General features: G+C 37.1%; 1 protein-coding gene across 3 annotated transcripts in view; it reads left to right on the top strand.

Moving 5' to 3' along the window:
- The window catches only part of LOC128016626 (protocadherin-7-like), a 117,948-nt gene extending 100,325 nt beyond the window's left edge, over positions 1 to 17,623 (top strand). For all 3 annotated transcript variants that reach the window (XM_052601287.1, XM_052601288.1, XM_052601289.1), the window contains one exon: positions 13,737 to 17,623. In XM_052601287.1, the coding sequence (XP_052457247.1) occupies positions 13,737 to 14,161 (425 nt within the window). In that variant the 3' untranslated portion in view covers positions 14,162 to 17,623. The remainder of the gene's footprint in view (positions 1 to 13,736) is intronic.
- The last annotated feature ends 6,843 nt before the right edge of the window (positions 17,624 to 24,466 follow it).

Genomic DNA, 24,466 nt, shown 5'->3' on the forward strand with positions numbered 1-24,466 from the left:
TATGATGTGTCAGAACTAGTTTGCTTCCATTATAACAACGCACTATAAAAACTTTAACTCAAAGAGCAATGTTTCCCCTTGATATTAAAGATTCTCTTAATCTTTATTTTTGTCTTGTTTTCTTAAATCAAAATAAATTTTACTTGAGAGGCAAAATTACTTAAAATTACTTAAATAATAAGAATCAGAATGAACTCTTGAATGAAATGAAATGAATCTTGATTTAAGAATATTTGGATATTGTGCAATTAACAGCAAAACTGCAATATTTGTTCCACAAACCAGTTTGTTTATTGTTATCCTAATAAATTTAAATAATATGAAAAATACCAGTTTGCACCATAATGCACTGGTTTGACATATTTCTATCACCTTTTATTCTCTTCAAAACAAGCATGAAAATATATTGCTGGACTGCCAAATAATTTCAATCTATTCAATTATTGTGTGTGTGTGTGTGCCTACTTAACCATGTTTTGGGGACAAATTTGTACCCAAAAGCTAGCTAAACCTAACACAATCTCCAAATAAACTTCCCTTTTGGGGGCGTCCTCATTTGTAAAATTGGTATAAAACAGTGAAATAAACAAAGTTTATTATTTCTTTCTTTTTTTTTCTTTCTTTATTGTAAAAATGCAGAAAGTTTTCTTTAAGGGGTAGGTTTAGGTATAGGGCGATATAATATATAGTTTGTACAGTATAAAAACCATTGCACATATGGAATGTCCCAATGTAGATAGCTAATAAACGTGTATGTGTGTGTGTGTGTGTGTGTGTGTGTGTGAGAGAGAGAGAGAGAGAGAGAGAGAGAGAGAGAGAGAGAGAGAGATTTAATCGAATCACTTTGCCAAGAGGAATCAGTCAAAATGTGAGAAAGCGATGTGGCAAGGTGCTTTGATCACTGCAGACACACTGGCATAAACCGCTTATGTAAGTGCATTTAATAAAGTATGCTCATTTTTCTGATGAGCTTGGGTGTGAAAAGGCAAAAAAAAAAAAAAGTTTAATAGTACACACAGACATTTTAAGCCGATAGCTTAGCTAGTATTAACAAGATGGCCCACCCTTAAGCAGAGGGTTTCCAGATATATAATGACAGGAATGAGATATTAATTATAGGGTGTAATGTGAACATGCAACTTTTCCACCCTGTCCACAACCATAGATGTTGTACAAACAGACACTGAGTTATTAGCAATAGCTATTATTGTAAGCATACCTGCCATTACATACAACGTAAAGCCTCCGCAGCCTCTACACTAACATACTGTACACGTTCACAGCAGGTGGCTGGACTATGTGTGTTTTTAATGTCATTCTTTCCTCCAGCAGTCCTCAGGTACAGAAAAGAGGATATTGATATCTTAGTTCCAGCTCAGGAGAGAGCAGCAGTGACAGTGCACTGACACTGCCCTTGATTTAGCTTAAGCCACCTGTGGTACAGGCAAGAGACACACCATTGGGAAACATCTTCACACTACAGTCATTTCTAATAACAAATAACATTTTCCCTCGTAAAGGAATATCAGCCACATGTATGGCTCAGAAACACTGAGAAACTAGAATTTAATGAGGCTGCAGAGGTATTTCAGATTCCAACGTAGACTTTCACTGTTAATTCAAGGAGTAATGGCATTATAATATAATATAATATAATATAATATAATATAATATAATATAATATAATATAATATAATATAATATAATATAATATAATATAATATAATAATATATTTATTTATTTTTTTTATTGGTTTTTCTAGATTTACATTGATGACTGAAAGGTATGGATAATGAAAATATGACGTGCACATTGGAAGGTTTTTTTTTTTTTTTTTTTTTTTTTTTTAAGATGGCAAAATGTATGTTTGGAGGATAAAGGTGCTTTTTCTTTTGCATTTTATTTATTTTTTTTTGCATGTGGAATGTCAATGTTCAACATCATGGGACCACGTAAATTAATTTAAGCCTTTAGCCTCCATTCATCTATTTTGCTATACTTTGAAGCTAAGTTAGTATACAACTTTAATGTGGCCCCTTTCTGGCTCCATCACATTAAAGTGTGTCTTTGCAAAAAGGCCTCTTCAAACAGGAATGATGCTGAGAATTTTTAAGTTTTTTTTTTGGGTGCTAAATTGAGAGTGTAGAATGAACGCAGTAATGCTTTAGCAATTATCTGTTCCCATGCTTCCCAGCATACAGCCAAAAAGAATATGATGTTCTTCATATTGTCAGTGCCCACACATCCCCATTTCATTTTTTTATTTTTTCGGATATTCACATTGTTTAAAACCTCGGAAATATGCCATGGAAGTTGTTTGCAGGCTGTGTGTCTTTGCTCAGTTCACTCATCCTTAATGAAAGCCTCACAAAACCAAAGCCTGACTATACAGAATCTCCAAAAGTTCACTTGACTTTTGATGAGGTGCTAGACTGAGAAACAAGAGGATGTCTCATCAAGACCTCACGGCTTAACCCCCGTGGAAATATGAACCCCCAGTCATTTTGCAAGTTTTTGCTCAATTTCAGCAGACCTGAAGGGCCAAAACCCTCCAGTGTTGGAGATCTGGAACAGCCAGCTAGACCCTCTCTACCTCTGGTTTACTTAATTAGCCTTTTATTAGCCTTGGCATGCTGGGAATTAAATGTGATGACTTATCTGGTGCCTTTTTTTCATAAGAAATATATGCAGGGTCCATGGCTCAGGAAAAGTGGTGTAGTGAGTGAAGCCAGGGTCGACTAACAGAGAGGTTATGATCCTATATCCACAGGGATTGTGAGTTGTGCAGTGTTGATGAGATGAGATTGCACAAGGTGTAACACGAGTTGAAGTATCCTGCCAATATGACACCATTACTCATTTGTATTTGTCTGTGCTTGAAAACAGTTTTTATATGTGACCGTGCATACATTGATTAAGAATGAGCCAGTGCAGCATTAAGTAAAGACACTTTGTTTTCTATATCTCTCATTTTGCTTCTCATTCTCTTTCTCCTTGTTTTCTGTCTATGTGTGTATGTGTAGTGTGTGTGTGTATGTGTGTGTGTGTGTGTGTGTGTGTGTGTGTGTGTGTGTGTATACATATATATATATATATATATATATATATATATATATATATATATATATATGAGAGAGAGAGAGAGAGAGAGTTATTCCGTCCTCTGTTCACTTTCCTTTAGTAGTAAGTGGAGCAAAGCACAATTGAGTTATTTAATTGAAATTGTATTTTTGACAAATACGCATTTTAATGGTGTAAAATAGGCTATTGTGTGTGTGCATCTGGGAACGTGCGATAAGGCACCCAGTTCTGAACCAATGAGACGAAGTCTAAAGACCATCAATGAAAAAAAGAAAAAAAAAAAAATGCACACACACTTAGACACAGCCACAAACACACACACATATGAGATTTTAATCCCGGTCTCTCTTACTTTCTATATATATATATATATATATATATATATATATATATATATATATATATATATTTATTTTGGCACAGAGTCAATCCTTGCTCAAGCCCTACCATTTTCTAATATAAATGTTAAAATTTTTCATTTTTTACTGTCTGTCCACCTCCTGAATGCTTCTCACCCTATCATTCATACTCTTTGTCTTGGAAATTGTGTAATATATGTGTCAGCGCTTGCGATGGATTTGACCGTTGAAATGTTTTTGACTAATGTGGGGGAAAAAGGCATTTGCTTTAGTTTCAGCTTTTCGAATGTTGCAGCTACACTAGTCTTTTCAGATGCACAATGTGTCCTTGTAGATTTTTTTTTTGTTTGTTTCTCAATTTAGAGAGGTAGACATGACAGTACTGTGATTGTGTATGCATATGAGCACACTCGCTCTTTTTTATGACAGATAGATGAGAAGTCAGGAAAATGAGGGTCAGCGCCACATTTCCGAGACTCATGATGCCTTCTGATGAGAGAGAGGGAGTGGGAGATGCCGAGAGAGGAAGTCGCATTAGGTAATTGGCAGTGAGATAGTCGGCAAAACTAAATTATGCTAGTTAATCTCTGCTTAATTAATCATAGCTGGAGAGCTCTAACAGTAGAATAATTATTTCCCCAAGTGCTTTTAAGCACCATAAGGGGACATGCATACCTGTTCAACACTAGTGAGAGTTAGCAGGGATATTGCTGAAAATGTGGTCCATTGTGAGTATTTATATATGTGTGTGTTTGTGTGTGTGTGTGTGGTTGTGCATTATTATCCTTATTTCTATTTCTATTTTTTTTTTTTTTATTATTATTAAGTAGTATGCATTTATTATTTAATTATTTTAAATTTAAATCACTTATAACATAAAAATAACCACAAAGCATCTACAATGTGATTATTATTATTATTATTATTATTATTATTATTATTATTATTATTATTATTATTACTATTATTATTATTATTATTATTATTGTTGTTGTTGTTGTTGTTGTTACAATACAACACATACTGTAGTAGTTATGTAAATATGTTTAATGGTAATAAATAAATAAATAAATAAATATGAAATTTGAAATGCAGTTATTTATATATTTATTTATTTAGTTAAATCATTATTCTTAATAATAATAATAATAATAATAATAATAATAATAATAATAATAATAATAATAATAATAATACATTAAATGCGGCTACAAAAACAAATTACAAACAATACTGTAAGAGTGTAGAGCATTAAATTACTATATGGTAGCTTAGGTAATTAGATTATTATAAAATAATAATTTTGTTATATTGACATATGTGAACACAATGTGAGATGAAATTGTGTTTCTACTAACAACTAGAGAAATCATTTACACTTACCAGACATGTGAGATTACTATGCTTACTAAGGGTAAAATCTAAGAAGCAGTGGACCTTTCTGTATTTAATCACATTGCTGCCTTGGAGAAAAAAAATAAATAATAAAAAAAATATATATGAAACTAGAAAGATATTAAAGGAATCTCATTTGTGAGTTTCATTTGTGAACGTTATATAATAATTTGGAGGCCACCTGGAGGGTGTGGGCCGAGTCTGATGTAGAGGTGTAGAGAGACAAGAGCAAAAGAGGAAAATAAATACACACATCACTCCGCCGCAATTCAATGCACCATGTCTGACATGGTTCTTCTCCTGCTGTTGTGTTACTGTACACTTTGTTGTCTTGGCTCACTGATGCAGCACCGCTGAAAACATATGCAGTGTAACGCTGAGGTTACTGAAGCAAACCAGGTCAACAGCGGCCTCAATCCTCCAGAAACTCTACCGGCTCACACATCATATTAGCTCAGCTAAAGCACTCATGAGCTGACCGCTGTGTTACCTTGCCTAATGCTGTTACAGGGCGTTATGCTCTCGGTTTGCCGCAATTTCCAAGAGAAAGTGCTAAAAAAGTTACTTTTGCTAACTTGCTGCAACTACAGAACATATGGCCCTAAAAAGTTTCTGGACTTCAAGTCTAGTTCATCATACGTTCATCATAATTATGAAGAGTTCCCTATAATTTTTGACATCCAAGAAGTGATTTGATTTATAAATAGTGTTGGAACTAAACTCTGCAGGACTCCAGCCCCCCAGGAGCCCTGCTCTATACTCTTGAAATAAAGGTTTGTTTCCAATATGATGTGATAGAAGAACCACTTAGGGTTCCCCAAAGAACCTTTCAGTCAACAATAACTAAAAGAGCCATTAATTTGCCATTACTGTTAAGAACATTTTGATAATTTAAATATCCCTTTTACACTATAAAGAACCCTATGTGCAATAAACAGGTTCCACAGATGTCCTTTCAATGCCAACAAAGAACCTTTTATTTTTTTGTGTAATTGTTAATATGATTTATTTATTTATTTGGTTACTGTATGTGTATGTAAAATTGAAGTTTAATCATAGATGTGTGTCCACAATGTGCAAATAAATAGAGAAAGCAACAGAGAGAGCATTAGAGCAGCAGCCTATTGAGTCTACAAGGACAGTCCAGTGTTATTGAATCAAATAGACAGCACTAACTGGAAAAAAAAAAAAAAGAACAGTCTTTCTCATTTTCCTTTTCCCTCAATATTCCAGCCTTTCCAGTGGTGTTTGGTGAAAATAACTGCTATGTCTTGTGCAGACGCCTCCTAATGAAAATATGAAACTCGTGTAGCATCTGTGGACAAAGACAAGATAATGTGTTAAAGAGGGGTTTTAATCTCACTAAGAGAAAGCTTATGATGCTGCTTATAGGCTGATCTTATTTGCAGGAAAAAAAAGACAGGAACATTCACGGAGAGACAAGGCATTCCTGTTGTTGCAAAGAAATGGAGAGATTGTGTCTCATATGTTTAACACTAGAACTACCAAGGCAGTCATTTTGACCGTTTTAAAGATTTGCAATGTAATAACTTTGTTGAAATAAAACCCATATAACTACAGTTCCATGACTTTTCTTAAATTAATGTAAATTTTATTTTAACATTGTTATTTTATTAAAATTACAAAACACAAAAGAGTTCTGAGTATTTCTACCTTGAATGGCCATAGCGGTCAATTTGACCGCACATATTACAGGCGTTGTATCTCCTCAGCGCTTTTTCCCGCCGTTAAAGATGTGCGTAGCTGTTGCCTAGCAACCTTTCTCTGGCAGTTTTGTATGCTTTTGCTAAGCTAAAACTTAGCTTTACCTTCAAAATGGCAACAAGAAAGAAAATGACTGTCACTGAGGTTTTATCCTTGCTTGAGAACATTGATGATGCAGAGTCTGATGGAGGAGCAGAGAGCGATGTCTCTTGGTCTCATTTAAATTTAAATTTTGTGTTATGATGTTTATTATCTGTCCTAATATAACAGAACTATTTATTCATTCTACATTTCATTAGAGGCTGCATAAAATTGTTTCCGATTCGTGTGGTCCAAACATTTCCAATAATGCTAAAGCATTGTAAACTCCAAAAGTCAGTATTGAATAAAGACAGATGTAATCATTTCCAAAATTCACAATATGTTTTTATCTAACAAAATATTCTGCTTCATTTTATATTTGTTGACATTTTGACTTTCAAAAACAACATTTTAACTGCGGTGAAAAACTTTGATCTCCAGCTTGCCGGATGCAAATTGCGGAAAGCAAATTGCGGCATGCACTTTTGTGGGAGGTCTAGTAGCTCTTACACAATAATATCACGAACATATTATATTATGTATGCTTAAATTACCCCACATTTTTCATAAAACGTGACCATAGAAGCTTTGAAGTAAATATAACATGACAAAAATGACATCTACTGCTGTCTGGTATGAACAGTCAAAATGACTGCTATTGGCAGTTCTAGTAGTTATAGAATTCCGGTAGTGCTAGTGTTAATTGCCTACTACACAGTATCCAGAAAGCAATATGTTAGCAGGATGTCATGATAAAGTAGGTGGACAATACCAGTAGGATGTACTGCGTCTGCTGAGATTCTGATGTGTGAAACAAGTGGACACTTTGTTATCCCATAAGGCTACTGGAGTTGAGGATTGACAGATTTGAAAAGTTGACAAAAAAGTGGGTAAATATGAGCTGGCAGTGCTATTAATATCAACCTTTTCAGTGGTGAGCTTCAAATATTCTAGTGGTCCCCCCCAGACTGAGTTTTTTTTTTTTTTTTTTTAAGACAACCATCGTTTTAGAACGTTCCCCTTACTGATTCTATGATGACACATCAGGCTTGTCATGTGATACATGGTGTCTACAATAACACTGAATAACAAATGTATCACTTTTATTTCCTTTTTCCTTTTTTTCATTTAAATATTCCTAAACTTGCATACCTTGTAATGAACAATCTGATATTCCGATTCATAATTATGTGTAAATGAGTGTGTTTTGTCATTTAAAACCCTTTCTAAATGATCTTGATTGTGATCTGTAATGTGAGATTGGGTGAACTGGTTGAAGAATAGAGTGAACTTTATAGTTACTTACACTATGTGTATATGATATGAATAAAACAATTTTTATTGTTGCTTCCATATGCATATGCATGTATTTTTGAAACTCTAAATGCATTGTTTTACTAGTATTTATGTGTATATAAATGTCTGAAACCTAAACTATGCATTATCTGGTTTATAATACCGCATAGTTGTGATAATATGACAAGCGCAGTGCAGGTCTGTCTCTGTCTCAGCGCCAGTCAACGCACGGAACCACAGTTTGAATTTGGCAGTTATGCGACGTCACCAATCGTTCTAAATCCCATATGTGGGACCATACCCCCAGGGGCACGGAAATAGGAATCCCATATGTGGGACCTTACCGCTCAAAAGGTTAAGACCCACGTAAATTATTTTCACAGTTAGTAGACTATGGGGTTGGTAAATTGTATATGAGTGTGGGTAAATGATGGCAAAATATTTTTGTCTTTGTGTGTGAACTATCTCTTTAAATATGTTCTTATTGGCACTTATTTTGTCATTTTGTCCATTACTTCTCTCCCATTGTGAACAGCAACAATAAATTACACTGACACGTCTTGTAATGGTTTGTTGGGTCACATGCAATTGCTTGTGTGAACACGTGGTAGATGATATTCTGTAAATGCTGTATATCTATTGGATAAACTCGTGGATTCTGCTGAGATTTTAGACCGTCTCCTAAGCTCATCTCTCTCACACAGACACACACAGAGCGACTGGACAGAAGGGTCAGCAATTCTGGCTGGCAGTTATGTTTTGGCAGGGCCTCGCATCCGGAAAACAGAGAGCAAAAGAGCAGCCTGTAGTACAGCGGGCCTCTGAGGGACGCGGCTTAACTTGCAGAAGATGAAAACACATGCGCACGCAGAGTGCTGAAAATATAGAAGGACGACTAATGCTTCCAAGCACAAGCATGTTCATGTGTGCTAGAAAAGCTAGGCATTAAGCCTTATACAGTGGGGCTGAATACACACAAACCCAAACACATAGATTACAAAATCCTCATATCCCTGTCAATTAGCTGAGCCTCTGGCCCACTTACAGCTTTCCAGAACCCTGACACCAGCCTCACAACAGCAGAGCTCCGACTGCGCCAGGGAATCCACTTTTGTCCACACGTAATTAACTCACAGAATAGCTCTGAGAGCCATATCTTCCGTCCCCCCCTCCCGCTGTTACCCTGATCACTCGTTTCCAAACCCTCTGTCAGAGAAGAGTGGATGTTTCTTCAGAGTTATTCAAAAGGACTGGCTGTGGAAAATGGCAGGCATTATACTCCGAACCTCCGTCGGCAGAAAAGCCCACTATACTGAGTGACAATTAGTGTGCCACAGAGCCATGTGCGTTTCCGGCGACATTCGCTCGGCCCTGGGGGCCCGAGTATGGCCCTTTGTTTGCCATCTCCAAAACTTGCTTTTTAGGCTCAAACTAAGTTTTAAAAGTGGCTTGGGGTCAAATTTCAAGGCATGGGGGTTTTAGGCATAGGCACATATGAAAGGAAGAAATACTCTTTTGTGTTTGCAGGCCCATAGATTTATTTTTATTTTATTTATTTGTTTGTCTCGAATGAGACAAGTAGCATTCATTCATTCATTCATTCATTCATTCATTCATTCATTCATTCATTCATTCATCCATTCATTCATTCATTTGAAATGGCACATACAATTTTTGATCATGTTCATAGTTAGCCCTAATGCAATAAAATACATCTCTTTACTTCATGTATCACTGTAACTGACCTTGGGAACAGTTGGGTAAAAGTAATTGCAAATTAAATGGTTAGGGAAAGTAAAGTTAGTTCTGAGAAAAGGTTGACCGTTATTTATTTGCTGATGCCCCTCGGTTTGATTATTTTTATCCAATTCAAAAACATTCAGACATTGTTGTTGCATCCATTCAAATATTTAAGAAAGGAGAGAAAGAGAGAGAGAGAGATGAAAGAAAATGGATCAGCAGATTTCTGTCTGACTTATTCATTCCTTTAAGATGAAAATTTAAATGAAACAAGGTGGAGGCAAAGCCATTCTAGCAATGATTGAATTCATCTCTGTGCATGTTTGACCTGTGTCTGCCCCCATCTAAATGCTCTGAATTGTGGCTGCTTCAGCGTGCGTCTTTGACTGACATCTTAAATGGTCTCCATCTTACCTCTATAATGAGCTGGAAGAGAAACAGAGATTGTGCAAATCACAATTACATGCTGTTATATTACATTAACTGCTGCCTAAAATCAGACAATGCTCTCTGTTCCATTTTCAATTAGATTATTGGACGAAACTGTTCTTAGAAGAGAATCTAAAATAGGAGCACAAATGAGGAAAAGCTGAAATCCATTTAAGACGAGTTTTCTGAGTTTAAAGCAGGAAAAAAAAAATGGCTTGAGCTGGGAGAGAACAAACTTATAGGGAAGAAATAAGAACATTGAACAGGAAACTATACTTAATATGCCAACAGTTATAAGTTTCACTTGAATGCTTCAGCACATGCAGAAAAGATATCAGACAAAATCATATAATATCCAACGAATTCATCCATCTCTGACATGTAAGACCAACGTATCTTAAATCCTCAGGCTAAATCATAACAACATTTTAATTGTTGGCTTTAAGTGACACTTTTTGTGAAATATACGTGTATAATGTAGTTCTAGAGTTTAGTGCCGGAATAATAAAACAGAAATGTAGACTCAAGTAACAGGCCTTATGGCAGAGGTGTACGAGGAGCGCTAATGAAGTACTGCTCTCACTCATACTGCTTCTTTGTTGTTTTTCACTGGAGGAAACAGTAGCTGAAGACAGCACAATGAGCGATAGATGAAAAGCCAATGTACTGCCTTGAGGGGCCTGAGTGGTCTGACAGCCAGGCATTGGAGTTGTGAAGCTGTGGAGATACTGTAGTAGTCTGAAAGACTGATTGGAAGAAATGTTTATCAACTGAACACTAACAATCGAAATTGACTGGACTTGCAGCTCTGTGTGGACATAATACCAGGCTGATGGAAGATGCTAGATCTTGAGTCTGTTTAGTTTGATGGACAGTTATACTGGAGAATAAAATTAACATTCTGTCATCATTCCAAACCGTAATGCCCCCCTCCACCCCCCACCACCAACAACACTTTTCTTTTGGGGAGCAACACAAGTAGATTTTTTTGAAGACCATGCTGGCTAGTCTTTTCTAAGTAATAAAAGTGGAGCACTAGATGGCTTTTTTATCCATTGAAATGCTGGTCTAGTTCTCCTTGGCATGTCAATGAGAGAAAAAGCAATATCTATCTGTTCTTTTGAGTCAACTCTTTAATGAATCAGCTGATCCATTTTACAGAAGTCTGAATGCCTTAGGTCATAATGTTTATGATACTTCTGTGATGATTTTGCGTTGGTTTTGAAGCTTGAAACCTTCAGTCTCCATTCAGTAAAAAAAATGAACATTACTCATGTTGTTTAAAACATTTATGGCATTTCCAAAATGATTATTTCACAAGTCTGACTGGAATACTTTCAGTGCACATTCATTTTGATCACATGGAAAAGAGCAACCATCACAATACTCAGAATGTCTCTTTTTTGTATTCCATGAACAAAATAATGTTTTTAAATCACATTAGACACCCCCCACCACCCACCCCCCACCCCACCCCAGTACACACTATTTCCTTACAGAGACTTAACACAGTGTTTTAAAGAGATGAGTCTCTGACACACTGACATTTTCTTTACTGTCGTGTATGTGAATAACATGTTACAGTTTTTAATGCCTCTTTGAACACATTAACTGTCAAATAAGATTTATCCAGCCATTGTGTAATCCCTGTCAGAAGCATTAACATTGCACTGGCATATCGGCGTCCTGCAGATTGGAGCCTTCACACTCATCTTTGTTATTAGTGATATTGAGGTACCGTTGGTTGACTGAGCATTCATTGATGCATGACAGAGCTTTGTGGGGCAATTGTACATCCACACCTTTCCCTAGACACAGGGCAGCAATCCAGCCTTACGGTCTCATAAATGCGGCATTGAACTCTTTCTGTGGTCTGGTGTCTCTGTCAGACCCAAATAACCCTTACTTGCCCACAATGCAACCACATTGTAGTCTGGCCTTGAGGTCAGGAGGACATGTTTGGGGGTTCGCTTGAGGTCAGCCAATTGCGGTAATTGGACAAGGATGCTGAATTGGTTTGTGGAAACTAGCATCTTGAACAGTCTTGAGAGACAGTGGGTTTAAATGTTAGCTTCTTGTGATGGGTGACTGAAAAATGAAACTCATAGCACTCTTTCTTTTTGCAGCATCGATTTCCTGGAATTTAAGCACTTAACAATAATAATAATAAAATAAAATAAAATAAAATAAAATAATAATAAACGTTGTGGAGCAACATGTTGCTCTGTGTGTTTGTTTATTTTCCCACTCTCATTTTTTTGTCTCTCTCAATCTGTCAATGAATATCTTTGTATGGTCCACCATAGATGACATTTAAACAAAAAAGAAAGAAAAAAACGTAATGTAATTCTCAGATAACTGCAACACTTTATGCTTTTTTGTCTGATACCATTTTCTAAATTGATTAATCTTATGTAGCATTACATTGTGAAAGAACCGAACAGTGATTCTACCCTATTCTTTCTTTGCAGGAGAAAAAGAACATTAAAAGTAAGCCATTGTTAACCCAAATTTTTGCTCTTGAACGAAGGCAGCATGCTTTTTCTCTTTTTTTTTTTTTTTACCCTCTTTTGCTTGTGCCATGCCTCACATTTGGTCATTAACCTCTCTAACACTGCAGATTTGAGCTTTGGCATCAAAGATTAGGGACTTCAGCATTTAGTGTTTGTGTGCATTTCAGCTTAGTGAACTTCATATTCAACCTTGTTTGTGCATAGACTTTTGGCACATCTGATGGTTATCTGTTAGCTCGTTGAGTGTTTAACATAATTCTATTTGTTCAGAAGAAATTCTGAATAGAAGAGATATGAGATGTTAAGGATACTTGTGGTTTTGCAGCTTTGAATCTAAAATGATCTCTTCTCCCACCCTGGGAAAATAAGCAATCATTCAGATGCGTGACAGTTAGAGCCTTTAGGAAATGCTTGTATAATCCTTTTAACTTGCATACATGTGTTAAAGATGTAACCCAATAGCATGTCACTTCACAGCAAATCATTCAATATGTCGTTCCATAACTACACTGTAGGTTTCCTTCAGGCCAAAGAGAGGATTAGACAAGAAAATGACACACTGTCTTCATTTACGTACAACTTTGCTAAAATGTGAAAGCTTTTGTAGAGTTAGATTGTTAGTAGAAACATAAAAACACAACGCAATTGCATAGAAACAGATCAGACACACACATAGCAATTAGAGATAAATTCAGGCCATTAGTTTAGGGGTCAGAGGTCATGGAATAGTAGAATTGCCCCACGTTTTCAAAGCATGGTCTTCTTTTTAGATCTCACATTATTATTTTGTTTAATTTATGTTTTAGCTTTGAGTGTTGTTGTTTGTGAATGTATATTTCAATTTTGTGTAATGTGATATGTGTTGACAATGAAGTTACAGTGAAAAAAAAAAAAAAATATATATATATACAAAAAAAATTCTGAACATTCAGAAACATTTGTTTGACATTTGTCAAACACCAAAGCCCATTTCAATGAGACACATACCACAATGTTTAATTAATTTATTTATTTAGTCAATATTACATTGTTTTCTTCTGTTTCTCCAGTTGTTTAAAGTCAAACAATGTTATTAACATTACACTTTTTCTGTTTCCTTCTCCCTGTTTCCCCCAGACTCTCGGCCCCTGCCTGACGTAGCTATGACGGGTAAATGCACGCGGGAGTGTGACGAATATGGCCACTCGGATGCCTGCTGGATGCCTGTGCGCACCTCGCCTGAACGTAGGCCCAAGGCCACCCCTCCCAAACTCTCCACCTTCATGACCTCCCCCGGGGGCAGCATTGCTGAACAGCCTGGCAGCCAGGAGACGCTAGCTGTTGCCAACGGGGACCACTCGCACCTCCTGGGCGACCGTAACCGTAATCTCCTTAACAAGAAGATGGCTTCCTCCTCCTCATCCTACGACGCATTTAGTTCAGCTGGATTTTCTGTCAGCGAGGAAACGTCTCGCCCCATTGAGGAGATTCCGCTAGCACCCACAGGTGAATACAAGCCGAAACAATGCGGAACTCTCACCAGGCGGGAAGTTTACTTGTAAACGACACACAGCGACTGCGAGGGATGATGACAGTGATTCCCCATTGTCAGAGATGCTGTAAGCAAACCAAACCCTAAAACAAAAGCAACATGGATTTTCCTCAAACTGCTAGCGCTATTAGTGCGGCACTACTTTCGAACTTAAATAGCCGTCTCACTAAAAACTGTGGAATTACATGTTGTATATGTGCGTGAGAAGGATGAGACGGGGGAGGGGGAAGTGGCCGAGGTGGAGAGAAGGGAATGTAGGTGGATCAGTACTACTTTGCTGCTAGCGTATTGGGCCTCGTAGACTTCCCCAAACTGCTGCCTGGTTTCTGTAGACCTCTTTCTAAACATGCATGCATCATCTAGCCCCTTAAGAGTGTGTGCCCTTTGAAATGGACCTGGACTATACCTTTTTGTCTTTGTTTTTATAACTGATTGTGAACCGATGCGACTGGTTCTGTCTTTTAATCTGTTTTTATTTTGGGGGAAAGATGGGAGTGTTTTTACATGGATGTATTATGTCCATATGCAATCAGTCAAAGCACTGAACTGTCCAGACAACCAATCACATTATCGAATTAAAAAACAAAAAAGACAGGCTGATGATGGACGAAAATCATCGCACGACGATCAATGATGGCATAACTAAATTATGTCGGAGTGCTTCGTACGCCGTCATTGACTTTAGCCTTAGTTTTAAAAGGGTTTGTAGATACTCAAATGGTCGAAGTCAATGCCGTATGCGCTGTAAACGACAAACTTACAGCGTGAAAAGCAAGTTTACCTGTGTGCCTAACAACTTTATGTAGAAGTGAAGGAACACAAGCATACAAAGATCCACCAATGCACGGTTTTGTCATGTGGGTGAAGTATTGTACAAACACACACACACAATCTGTAAACATACTCTTGACACACGTATTGAAATCACAAGCAACCCGTTTTCATCCTGCTCCCATACACTTCTGGAAGCAGAGGGAGGTTATGTACATCTCACAGCTTGTCAGTTATTTGCCTGAATGCCATGGCTTTGTGTAATTGTGGTTCATCTCTCTATATATGTGTGAAACTATGCTGAAGTTTTGGGGTCTCAAGTTGGCCTTCCGGCACACACACTTGCAAACACACACACAATTGATCCACACATTGTACATGCACATTATAATTATCCCATAAATCCACAGGAACACGATTTGGATATTCTGCTGGGGTGAATTAGTTTAATAATATTGCCCTGCTGAAGAGCTTGGGCTGGCCCTGTGTAACATTCCAAATATGAATGTTAAATAGAGCAATAAACTCATTCAACAGATTCACTCTCAATCTCACACACTTCAGAAGAGTAATCAAGGATGAGAAATTGTGTCCCGTGTAGTACAATCACATTCAAAGTTCAGCTACTGCAGGCACGATAGGAGCGATTGCAATGGGGCAGATGATGCTGCTGTATAACCAAAGTATCGGGAACAACATGATATGATGTTTCAAAGAACTGGGACAGGAAAGCTCCTTTTTAGGTCACATGTTGCTTAATTACCTTCACATATGTTTCATTGTAATGTGGGGATACCAAATGCAGAATTATACATGCATCATGGGCCTATCCCAAACCACTTGCAAGAGGAGGAGTATACTTAGCAGGCCACGTGCTTTTACAAAAAGGTGGTAAATTAATCAGATGCAAATGTTTTTCTTTATGACTCCTTATGTTTGAACAGACTGCTTTTTTGCAGCGTCCAGATCTGTAGTCTGTATGTACTACTCGTGTTTAAAAGAAGTGCTCTGATGCTTACAATCTGTATACATAGAAATGTACGTTTTTATTGCACGTTTAAAGGGAATTTACACTTACTATGAAGATGAAAAAAAAAAAAAAAGTGTACAAATATCATAACTTGTGAACATGGAAGTCCACTGCTTGCGTTTGTTACAAACAGACACTAGACATTGTAATATGACTATGTATATTGATTTGACGAGGATGAAAAAGAATCATACACATTTGTTATTCAGTATTTAGCATCATATCACCCATTGCTTATTTATCTGATTTATTTACAATTTTATTTTATGGCAGATGTACTTTTATCCATTGGTTCTGTAATGTTTATATTCTTGTCACATAAAAATACCTTTCATTAATAAGCAGATTCATTATGTAGTTGTGAAACATGAGTCCAGAAGAAATCAAATGGACTCTTAACATAACTCTCTATTGTATTTGGTTTTCAAATATACGCTCATAATGATGCCCTCTTCAGATCTCATCAGTCATATCTTTCCCTTTCCTTTCCAGTGCCACTTTGTTTATGTAGTGCTTATGTAAAAAAAAAAAAAAAAAAAAAAAATCAAAACAAAACTAGAGTGAATGCAAAATATGCAACTGTGCCTTTTTATACCTTTATTGGTATGACTTGTTGGTTTTAACCAGTATGAAACCAATTGTACTGAGATGCTTTCTAAAAGTGGGGGAAGAGTACTTTATGCTGAAACTACAGTCCTGGCAATTTTACTATGATAGACTTTAAAATAACAAAAGCTTTTATCTTGTGACTTCTTTAAGTAAGCTCAGTCAAACTTTGTCAAGTATGTTGATGAGTACCAACTGTACAGGTCATAGGTGATACCCTGGTATATCCATCCATTTCAAAGTTATCATGATCACACGTCCAAACTGTGTTTTCTTTTTCTTTTCTTCTTTTACAGCAAAGATAACTTTAGTCATGAAAGCGAAAGTTCAAAAAGGATTGTCAACAACACAATGCTGCAATGGCCTTTACAGAAAAACAGAGGAAATGCAAAGCGTGTCCTTAAGCGATGAAGCAAACATGCTTTGAGACATTCTGCAAGTTTCATGATATTAAAAGGTAGATGAAACACGGAGCTCCAAAGGTTTGTGAATGAGACACACACCTCAGAGGACTATAAAGTCTGATTACACATATATATAGCTGATTACATGCAACAGGCAGTTACTACATTTAAAAAAAGAAACCGAGGAGATCAACATCTATGTCTGCTGTACATGCCTGGAAAAAGTCTGCACCTTAATTCCTAAAAGACATCTGACTTTCTTGTCGACGTGCTGAAATCGCTTTTGTTTAATTGTCGTTTGCACTCTGAGGTGTGTGTTCCTTAAGCTTTCAACTTAGAAGAAGATACAAGACTTAAGTTGTAGAACTTAGGTCATAAGAAACATCACGAAAAAAAAAAAAGAAAGAAATTACAAAATTGTCCTTATTTGTCCTTTGACTTGGATGTTGATGTAGAATTGAGAATTGATTTTAATCATTGTTTTATTATGAGTCACTATGCACGCAGCTTAGCTGAACATGGCAAATGTACTGAGCGCAAGCCCACCTCTATTTATGATCTATTTTACATAATTTTTGCTTTTGTACAGGTATTTCTGTAAATAAATTGCTTGTAATTTTTGTCTCTGCAGAAATTAAAATATACAATGATACAACAGTGACAGGGTGTGTTTTTATTTATATTATTTTATTTTGTTTGGGTTGGGGGTATACACAAAGGATATTATGTAATCAATAGATTGTCAAATAATAGAGTGAATACTTAATGTATGAATACAAGCAAAGAATCAAATTAATAAATAAAAACATATAAACACTATTTTATTAGAATTTTTGTTTTTTCATCTGCTGATTAACAAATGTTGTCAGCTAGTAATACATTTCACATGAATCACAAGTCATAGAGCACACTTATATAGCCAACACAGGCTGGCAAGCAGCGCCAATAAATGAAGCCTTTTACTTTGTTGAGCTGTGATGTCAGACACAGGCCTATTTTCCATCTGTTGACAGCATACAGTAAAGTTTATAAATGATTAGAGAGTGGACAGCATTTTCCATTTTTACCAATGCTGTAAAAATCTTATATTGAGGTTTCACTGTCACGGTTCATGTGTCTGTGCGTTCATCTTGCATCTCTGCGGTCTATGAGCGCCAGCTGCAACTCATGTGCGCTGCCTTTATGTTTGGCTGGCAATCCTGGTCGTGTTGTTGGTTCGTTCATTATTGTCCTGTCTCTCCTGTCTATTTGTTGCTCCTGTTCTCGTCCAGTTGGTATTTTTTATATATATATATAAAACTTTTCGCATTGCCTGCTACATATATATATATATATATATATATATATATATATATATATATATATATATATATATATATATATATATATATATATATATATATAGCAGGCAATGAGAAAAGTTATATATAAAACAAATAAACACTTGTTTTGCCCTCGTATTTGGATCTAGAGACTTGATCATTGTGACACTCACAGCACAGTTTACTTTTAATGAATTCCTAAACAGAATTAACACTGATAATCATGGTTTCTGACTCATCCAAAAGACCCAGTAATAAATGTGTGATATAACATTATAAATCAGTACCAAACCTTTTTTTTCCATCCAAATATTTATGTAATCTCACTATAATGTGATGCACCAAAAATAAAATGTCTCTCGGTGCTGTGATCTTTCAAATCAAATCTGTTCAAATAAAATTCAATAATGTGTACAGACATTTTAAGACTGCTTTGCAAACTGCTTTGTTTCGATTATTATGTACTTGCCTGGTCTACAGTGAAAAATATCTGGCACAATATAGTTTTTATTTATTTATTTATTTATTTATTTATTGGAGAAGTAGGCCAAATGTGGAACTAATTCCTGTATACTGTATATATAAGTATGACATTGAAACTGAAATGAAACTGGTAATTTTTCAGTGATTTTACATTCCATCAGTAAGAATGTTAAGGTTAAATTAGCAGTGCAATACTACGCAGCATAGTGGGAGAAGTTTTAAAAAAGGGCAACTTCTTGGTGCACATCTCACTGGCAAATCTGTGACCAGGACAGCGAGTATTTGTAATGTATTGAGAGCTATGGTATCCAGGATAATGTAGGCATACAACCAGAAAGGACACACCACATCCAAACTGTAACTGTCGATGCAAGAGGAAACTGTTGCAAGGGATGCAAGAGATGTCTAGGTACTAACCCAAATTTTAATGCGAAAAATATAAAACCCCAACTCACTGTAGAATTAAATGCACACATTGACTCTCCTATTCCAACTTAAACGGTTCTTCGGGTGCTCCACAAGGACTATATTTATGGTCAAGCTGTCATAGCCAAGAATTTTGTCACTCATACCAAGGCCAAATGTCTGTTTTAATGGTGCACAGCATGGGCTATGGAAAATGAAAAACATGTATTGTTCTCTGATGAGTCCACCTACACTGTTTTTGCATTGCAGCCAAGTTACGTTGTGGAGAAGCACCAAAGACACTTACTACCTGGAATGTTGTGTGCCCGAGTGAATCACAGGGGCATATCAGTGGTGGTTTGGGCTGCAATACCATGGCATTACCCACTGTGCTTGATGGATTCATCACTGCCAAGGACTACCAAGCCATTATGGAGGACTATGTGTACTTAATGGTTCAAACCCTGAAGGTGGAGCCATGTATCAGGAGGATAATGCACTAATACACACATCTTGACTGGTGACAGAGTGGTTTGATGAATATGGAAGTAAAGTTGAAGATTTCCCTGGCTTGCACAATTGCCAGACTTGAATATAAATTGAGCCATTTTTAGGTATTTTGAAGGAGCAAATCAAAAAATGTTTTCCTCCACCAGAATCATATAGTGCCTTGGCCACTGTTCTGCAAGAGGAATGGCTCAGAATTCCTCTAGCCACTGAGCAATTCTAGTATCTGTAATAACCGAGATTAATTCATGCTGTATCGGCAGCAAGAAGGAGGTCCTACACCATACTCATAAATATTGTGGTCTAAAACCAGGTGTTTCAGCAATGAATGCTATGAATGTTCAGTGGACTGCAAGAAATTGTCTCTAGGTTACGCATGTAACCATGGTTCCTCGAGGGAATGAGACGCTGCTTCGAAAATGCTACAGGGAACACGTTTAGTGTGAGCAACCAGGAAGCTATAAAAGCACATGGCACATAGCTGGCATCAGCTTTGAGTACCATCAAGTGCCGGCAGGGGTGCCGGGGGTATGGCATCAAGACACAGCCTCTTGTTCCCTCGAGGAACCATGGTTACATGCGTAACCTTGAGACGTTCCTCTTCAGGAACTCAAGCTGCATCAAAAACGCTACGGGGAACGATGTGCTCACACTGCCAGACTACCAAATCCCTTGCCTAGTATGTATCCGAAGAGCACAGCTTAGGACGAGAGAACACAAGCCCCTTGAGCATATCTAGGCCATAGAATCTTGCAAATGTGGTGGGCGTGGACCACCCCACATCATTACAGATGTCCAGCATGGATACACCTGCTATGAAGGCCTCGGAGGCCACCATACCCCGTGTAGAATTAGCCTTGGTTCCAAACAGTAGGGTAAGATCAGAGGACTCATAGGTGGCATTGATAGCCTCGACTATCCAACGACATAGTCTGCTTAGATGCAAGAAAGCCCCTTTTGGGGATACCGGAGCACACTAGAAATTGGTCCTGTTTTCTCCACAGGACAGCTCTGTGGACATATGTGTCCAGTGCTCGAGCTGGATACATACAATTAGCTTCTTCTGGTCAGACTCTCGGAAGGGAGGAGGGCAGAAGGCCTTCAGTACTATCGGTTGTGGTGTTACAGAGGGAACTTTAGGAACACAACCCACTCGAAGGTGTAGAAGTGCTTTGGCCATGCTGGGCGCAAAGTCGAGATAAGTAGGGGCCACTAAGAGGGCCTCAAGATCTCCAACCCTTCTCAGAGAGGCCACAAGTCCCAGGGGAGGAATACGGTACCGTACAGGAGGCCTCAGCGCACCATGGAGGAAACATGTAACTAGGGGGTGTCTTCCCTAAGACTGACCTTCGAGAGGAAGGTCTGCCACATAAACCTTCAATGTGGAGTTGGTCAACCCTGCAGAGAACCTGGCTTGCAGAAACTCCAGAAATGTACCAACTATGCAGTTAGCTGTGCATGTTTACAATCCTCGAGAACGAACTCTAGATCATAGGAACACGGGTGGAGATAGGAAGAGCCATCTTCAGCCCGTCCCGAGATATGCAAGAAACACAGTCAGCCCCCTTATTTTTCCCGAGATATGACTGCACGAGCTGTGCTCCTCATTAAAGCTGCTCGTTGTAAATTTAGGCATAATATGCTTGTGCAACTGATGTTTGTGCAGCTGAGAGCTCATCGACGCCCTCCGTTTCAATCTCCTCGGAGAAAGTAAGGCAGTGGTGCGTCACAGCCGTTACTCGGGGGTAAAGACCGCAGCTCGGGCTTCCGAACCCAGAGATCGGCCAGATCTGGTGGGTGAGGTAGGAGACAGGGAAGCGGCCATCTCCATACCCTCCAGCAGATATATCTGCGAACCCAACAAATGCATGTGCCACTCTGCCTCAGTGAAAGCGGGACAGACACCGCGAGGAACGCTGGCGAAGACTCCCTCTCGAGAAGAACCCTCTGGGATCGAAGTGTCCACACTGGCTCGTACCAGTGCAGGCAGTTGGCTCCATCAAGAGCTGAAACAGCATGCTTTGATCCTAGGCAGACCGAGCAGCCTAAAATCCCTCAGCCAGTGTTATGGATGGAACACTCACAGAGAACTGACTCTGGATTAGAGGCTCTCAGCTGCAGCAGAAATCTTACATGACCCTCAAGGTATGAGAGCACGACTATTACAACCCCCCCACCCCAAACTAACTCTTAATCTTCTATTGACTCAATAATATAAACTTGTCCCTAACCTTTTTGACCATGATTTATATAATGCTCAAAGTACAGACTTCCTGGGTCTAAAAACAACTAATAGTTGCACAAATGTGAAAACTTGCACAAACAGTCCTGCATTTGAGTCTATATATAATTTCTATACAAAGCATTGAGTTTTTATTTTTATAAAACATGGGGCAGGGAATGACACCTCACTTCTGAATAAGAGCAAACTATGTAACTATGTCCGTCTCGCCATCCCAATAAAACATAATGTATCTTTATCTAGATCAGATGTTAGTGTGTGCTAAAGGGGAGAAATGGAAAGAAATGGAGGTCCAGATCCAACGAGAGAGAGTCGATACTCAGCAAGGGTAATTAATGATGTCATTGATCAGCACAGTCACTGCTATTCTGCTCAAGATGGTGTTTTTAAATGAATTTCCCTGTCAGATTTAACCCTGCCTTTGTCAGCCACTGATGGAGAATTATATGAATCAAAGCATACCCTGCCAATGTAGAGTTATGTTTTTTTGGATGTATGAATTCGTAATATTGTCCTCTACATATCAGGAAATTCAATCAAGCACTTTGTACAATTGATTTTTCTTATTTGTGTGGCCTACCCCCCCCCCCCCCCCCTAAATAATTAAATCATAATTTCAAGTGCCATGGAAATGAAGAACTAAATGATTAGTTGAGAAAAACTAATAATTTATACTACTGTATTTTAAAGACAGTACTTTTATAGCTCAATATAATTAATTGAAAATTTGAATTTTGCAATATCAACACTGTTATTGAACTGAATTTGATCAACATTAAACTGACTCAAGTCAAATAATGACACTAATGTATTTTTTTTTTTTTTTTTTTTTACTGATTAACTTTACACATATATTGAATTGAACCAACCAACACTAAACTGACTGGAGGTGAATAATGACACAACTGTCTTGTTGAGGCTGCTTTACAGAAGAATTTGGATTTGCCTTATATCTGAACTTTGCATCAATTCTGTTACTTTCCTGTTTACAAGTGTGAAGCAGTGTTATAGTCGAGACCAGCTCATTCGAGTCCGAGTCCAGATCGAGTCCAGACAGGGTTGAGTCCGAGTCAAGACGGAGACCAAAGAGATTGGGTCTGAGACAAGACCTAAAGAAATCTTCAATAGTATGTAAAATGTTTGGTGGAAACAATAAAATTGGTACCATACTCAAACAGTATATTAAATATAACATGGCATGTACACTATTTTATTTACTTAATTAAAGTGATGTAACATACAGTCCGGAGTGACCATGCATAAACAGAGTTTTTGCTCTGCATTTAACCCATCCACATTGCACAAACACAGCAGTGAACACATACACACCGTGAACACACACCTGGAGCAGTGGGAAGCCATTTATGCTGCGGCCTCAGTCGTGGTCAAACTCTCGACCCACAAGGCCACAATTTCCCCACCATATATATATATATATATATATATATATATATATATATATATATATATATATATATATATATATATATATATATATAGTTTTAAAAAAGTTCAAAGGGTTAAATCAGTTAAGGGTAAAAAGGCCACATATCACATAATGATTCTTACTGCACACAAATTCTTTGTCACTCTTATATGCAAACTGAATAATAGATGATAACAGACGTTTTAAAAAGTTAATGTGTACATCCTGACCTGAGTCCAGCTGCCTCTGCACTAACGTTACGCTAGCATCTCATGTCACAAATACGTGTCAATCATAGGGCCCTATGAAATCCGTTAAATTATTTCCCAAATTCCATTTTTTTTTTTTTTTCCCAAATTCCATTTTTTTCTTTTTTTTTTTCTGGATTACATTTTTTTTCTGTTTACATTTTTATCAACTCTTTTATAATGATAACATTTGTACTGTTAAACCAAAAAAAGCATGCCTTATTAATTAAAATCATAACACTTATACATTTTCACAACAATTTATTAAAAGTTGTACAAAAATTACATGTTTTGGGCCCTATGAAATGTTTTATTTTTTCTTCACTGTATGTTTTATTGTATTCTGTGTTTTAGCATGTCTAATTATTTAAACGCATAAAACAACTTAATTTATTCATTTTTTTTCTTCTTAAAATAGCCTTATGATTTTTGTTTTCACTTAGAAATTCTGTTGTGTTTATATTGTTTTCTGGTTTTCAAATGAAGACATAAAGCATTCATTTAATTATTCTTTTAATTATTGAAAATTAAGAAAACTTCATTTTTTGGTAAACAGGCGATTTACTATTAAAAATAAAACATGGAAGAAATGTTGTGTGATTATTCCTTAAAAAATTACGTTTGTTTTATTTTAGTATTAGTAGTAGTAGTAGAAGTAGTAGGCTATGTACTTCCTGCTGAACAATAGTAATACATTTCTGGCAAATACCGTGAATTAGGAGTGTAACGGTAAGCAAAAATCACGGTTCGGTACATACCTCAGTTTTAAAGTCGCGGTTTGGTTCATTTTCGGTACAGTAAGGGAAAGAAATGCAAACATTAAACTGCAGGTTGTTTATTACTCTAAACTTTTTTTCAACAATTTGTTTAC

This window comes from Carassius gibelio, chromosome A7, assembly GCF_023724105.1.
Source record: "Carassius gibelio isolate Cgi1373 ecotype wild population from Czech Republic chromosome A7, carGib1.2-hapl.c, whole genome shotgun sequence".
In the NCBI taxonomy this organism is placed as follows: domain Eukaryota; kingdom Metazoa; phylum Chordata; class Actinopteri; order Cypriniformes; family Cyprinidae; genus Carassius; species Carassius gibelio.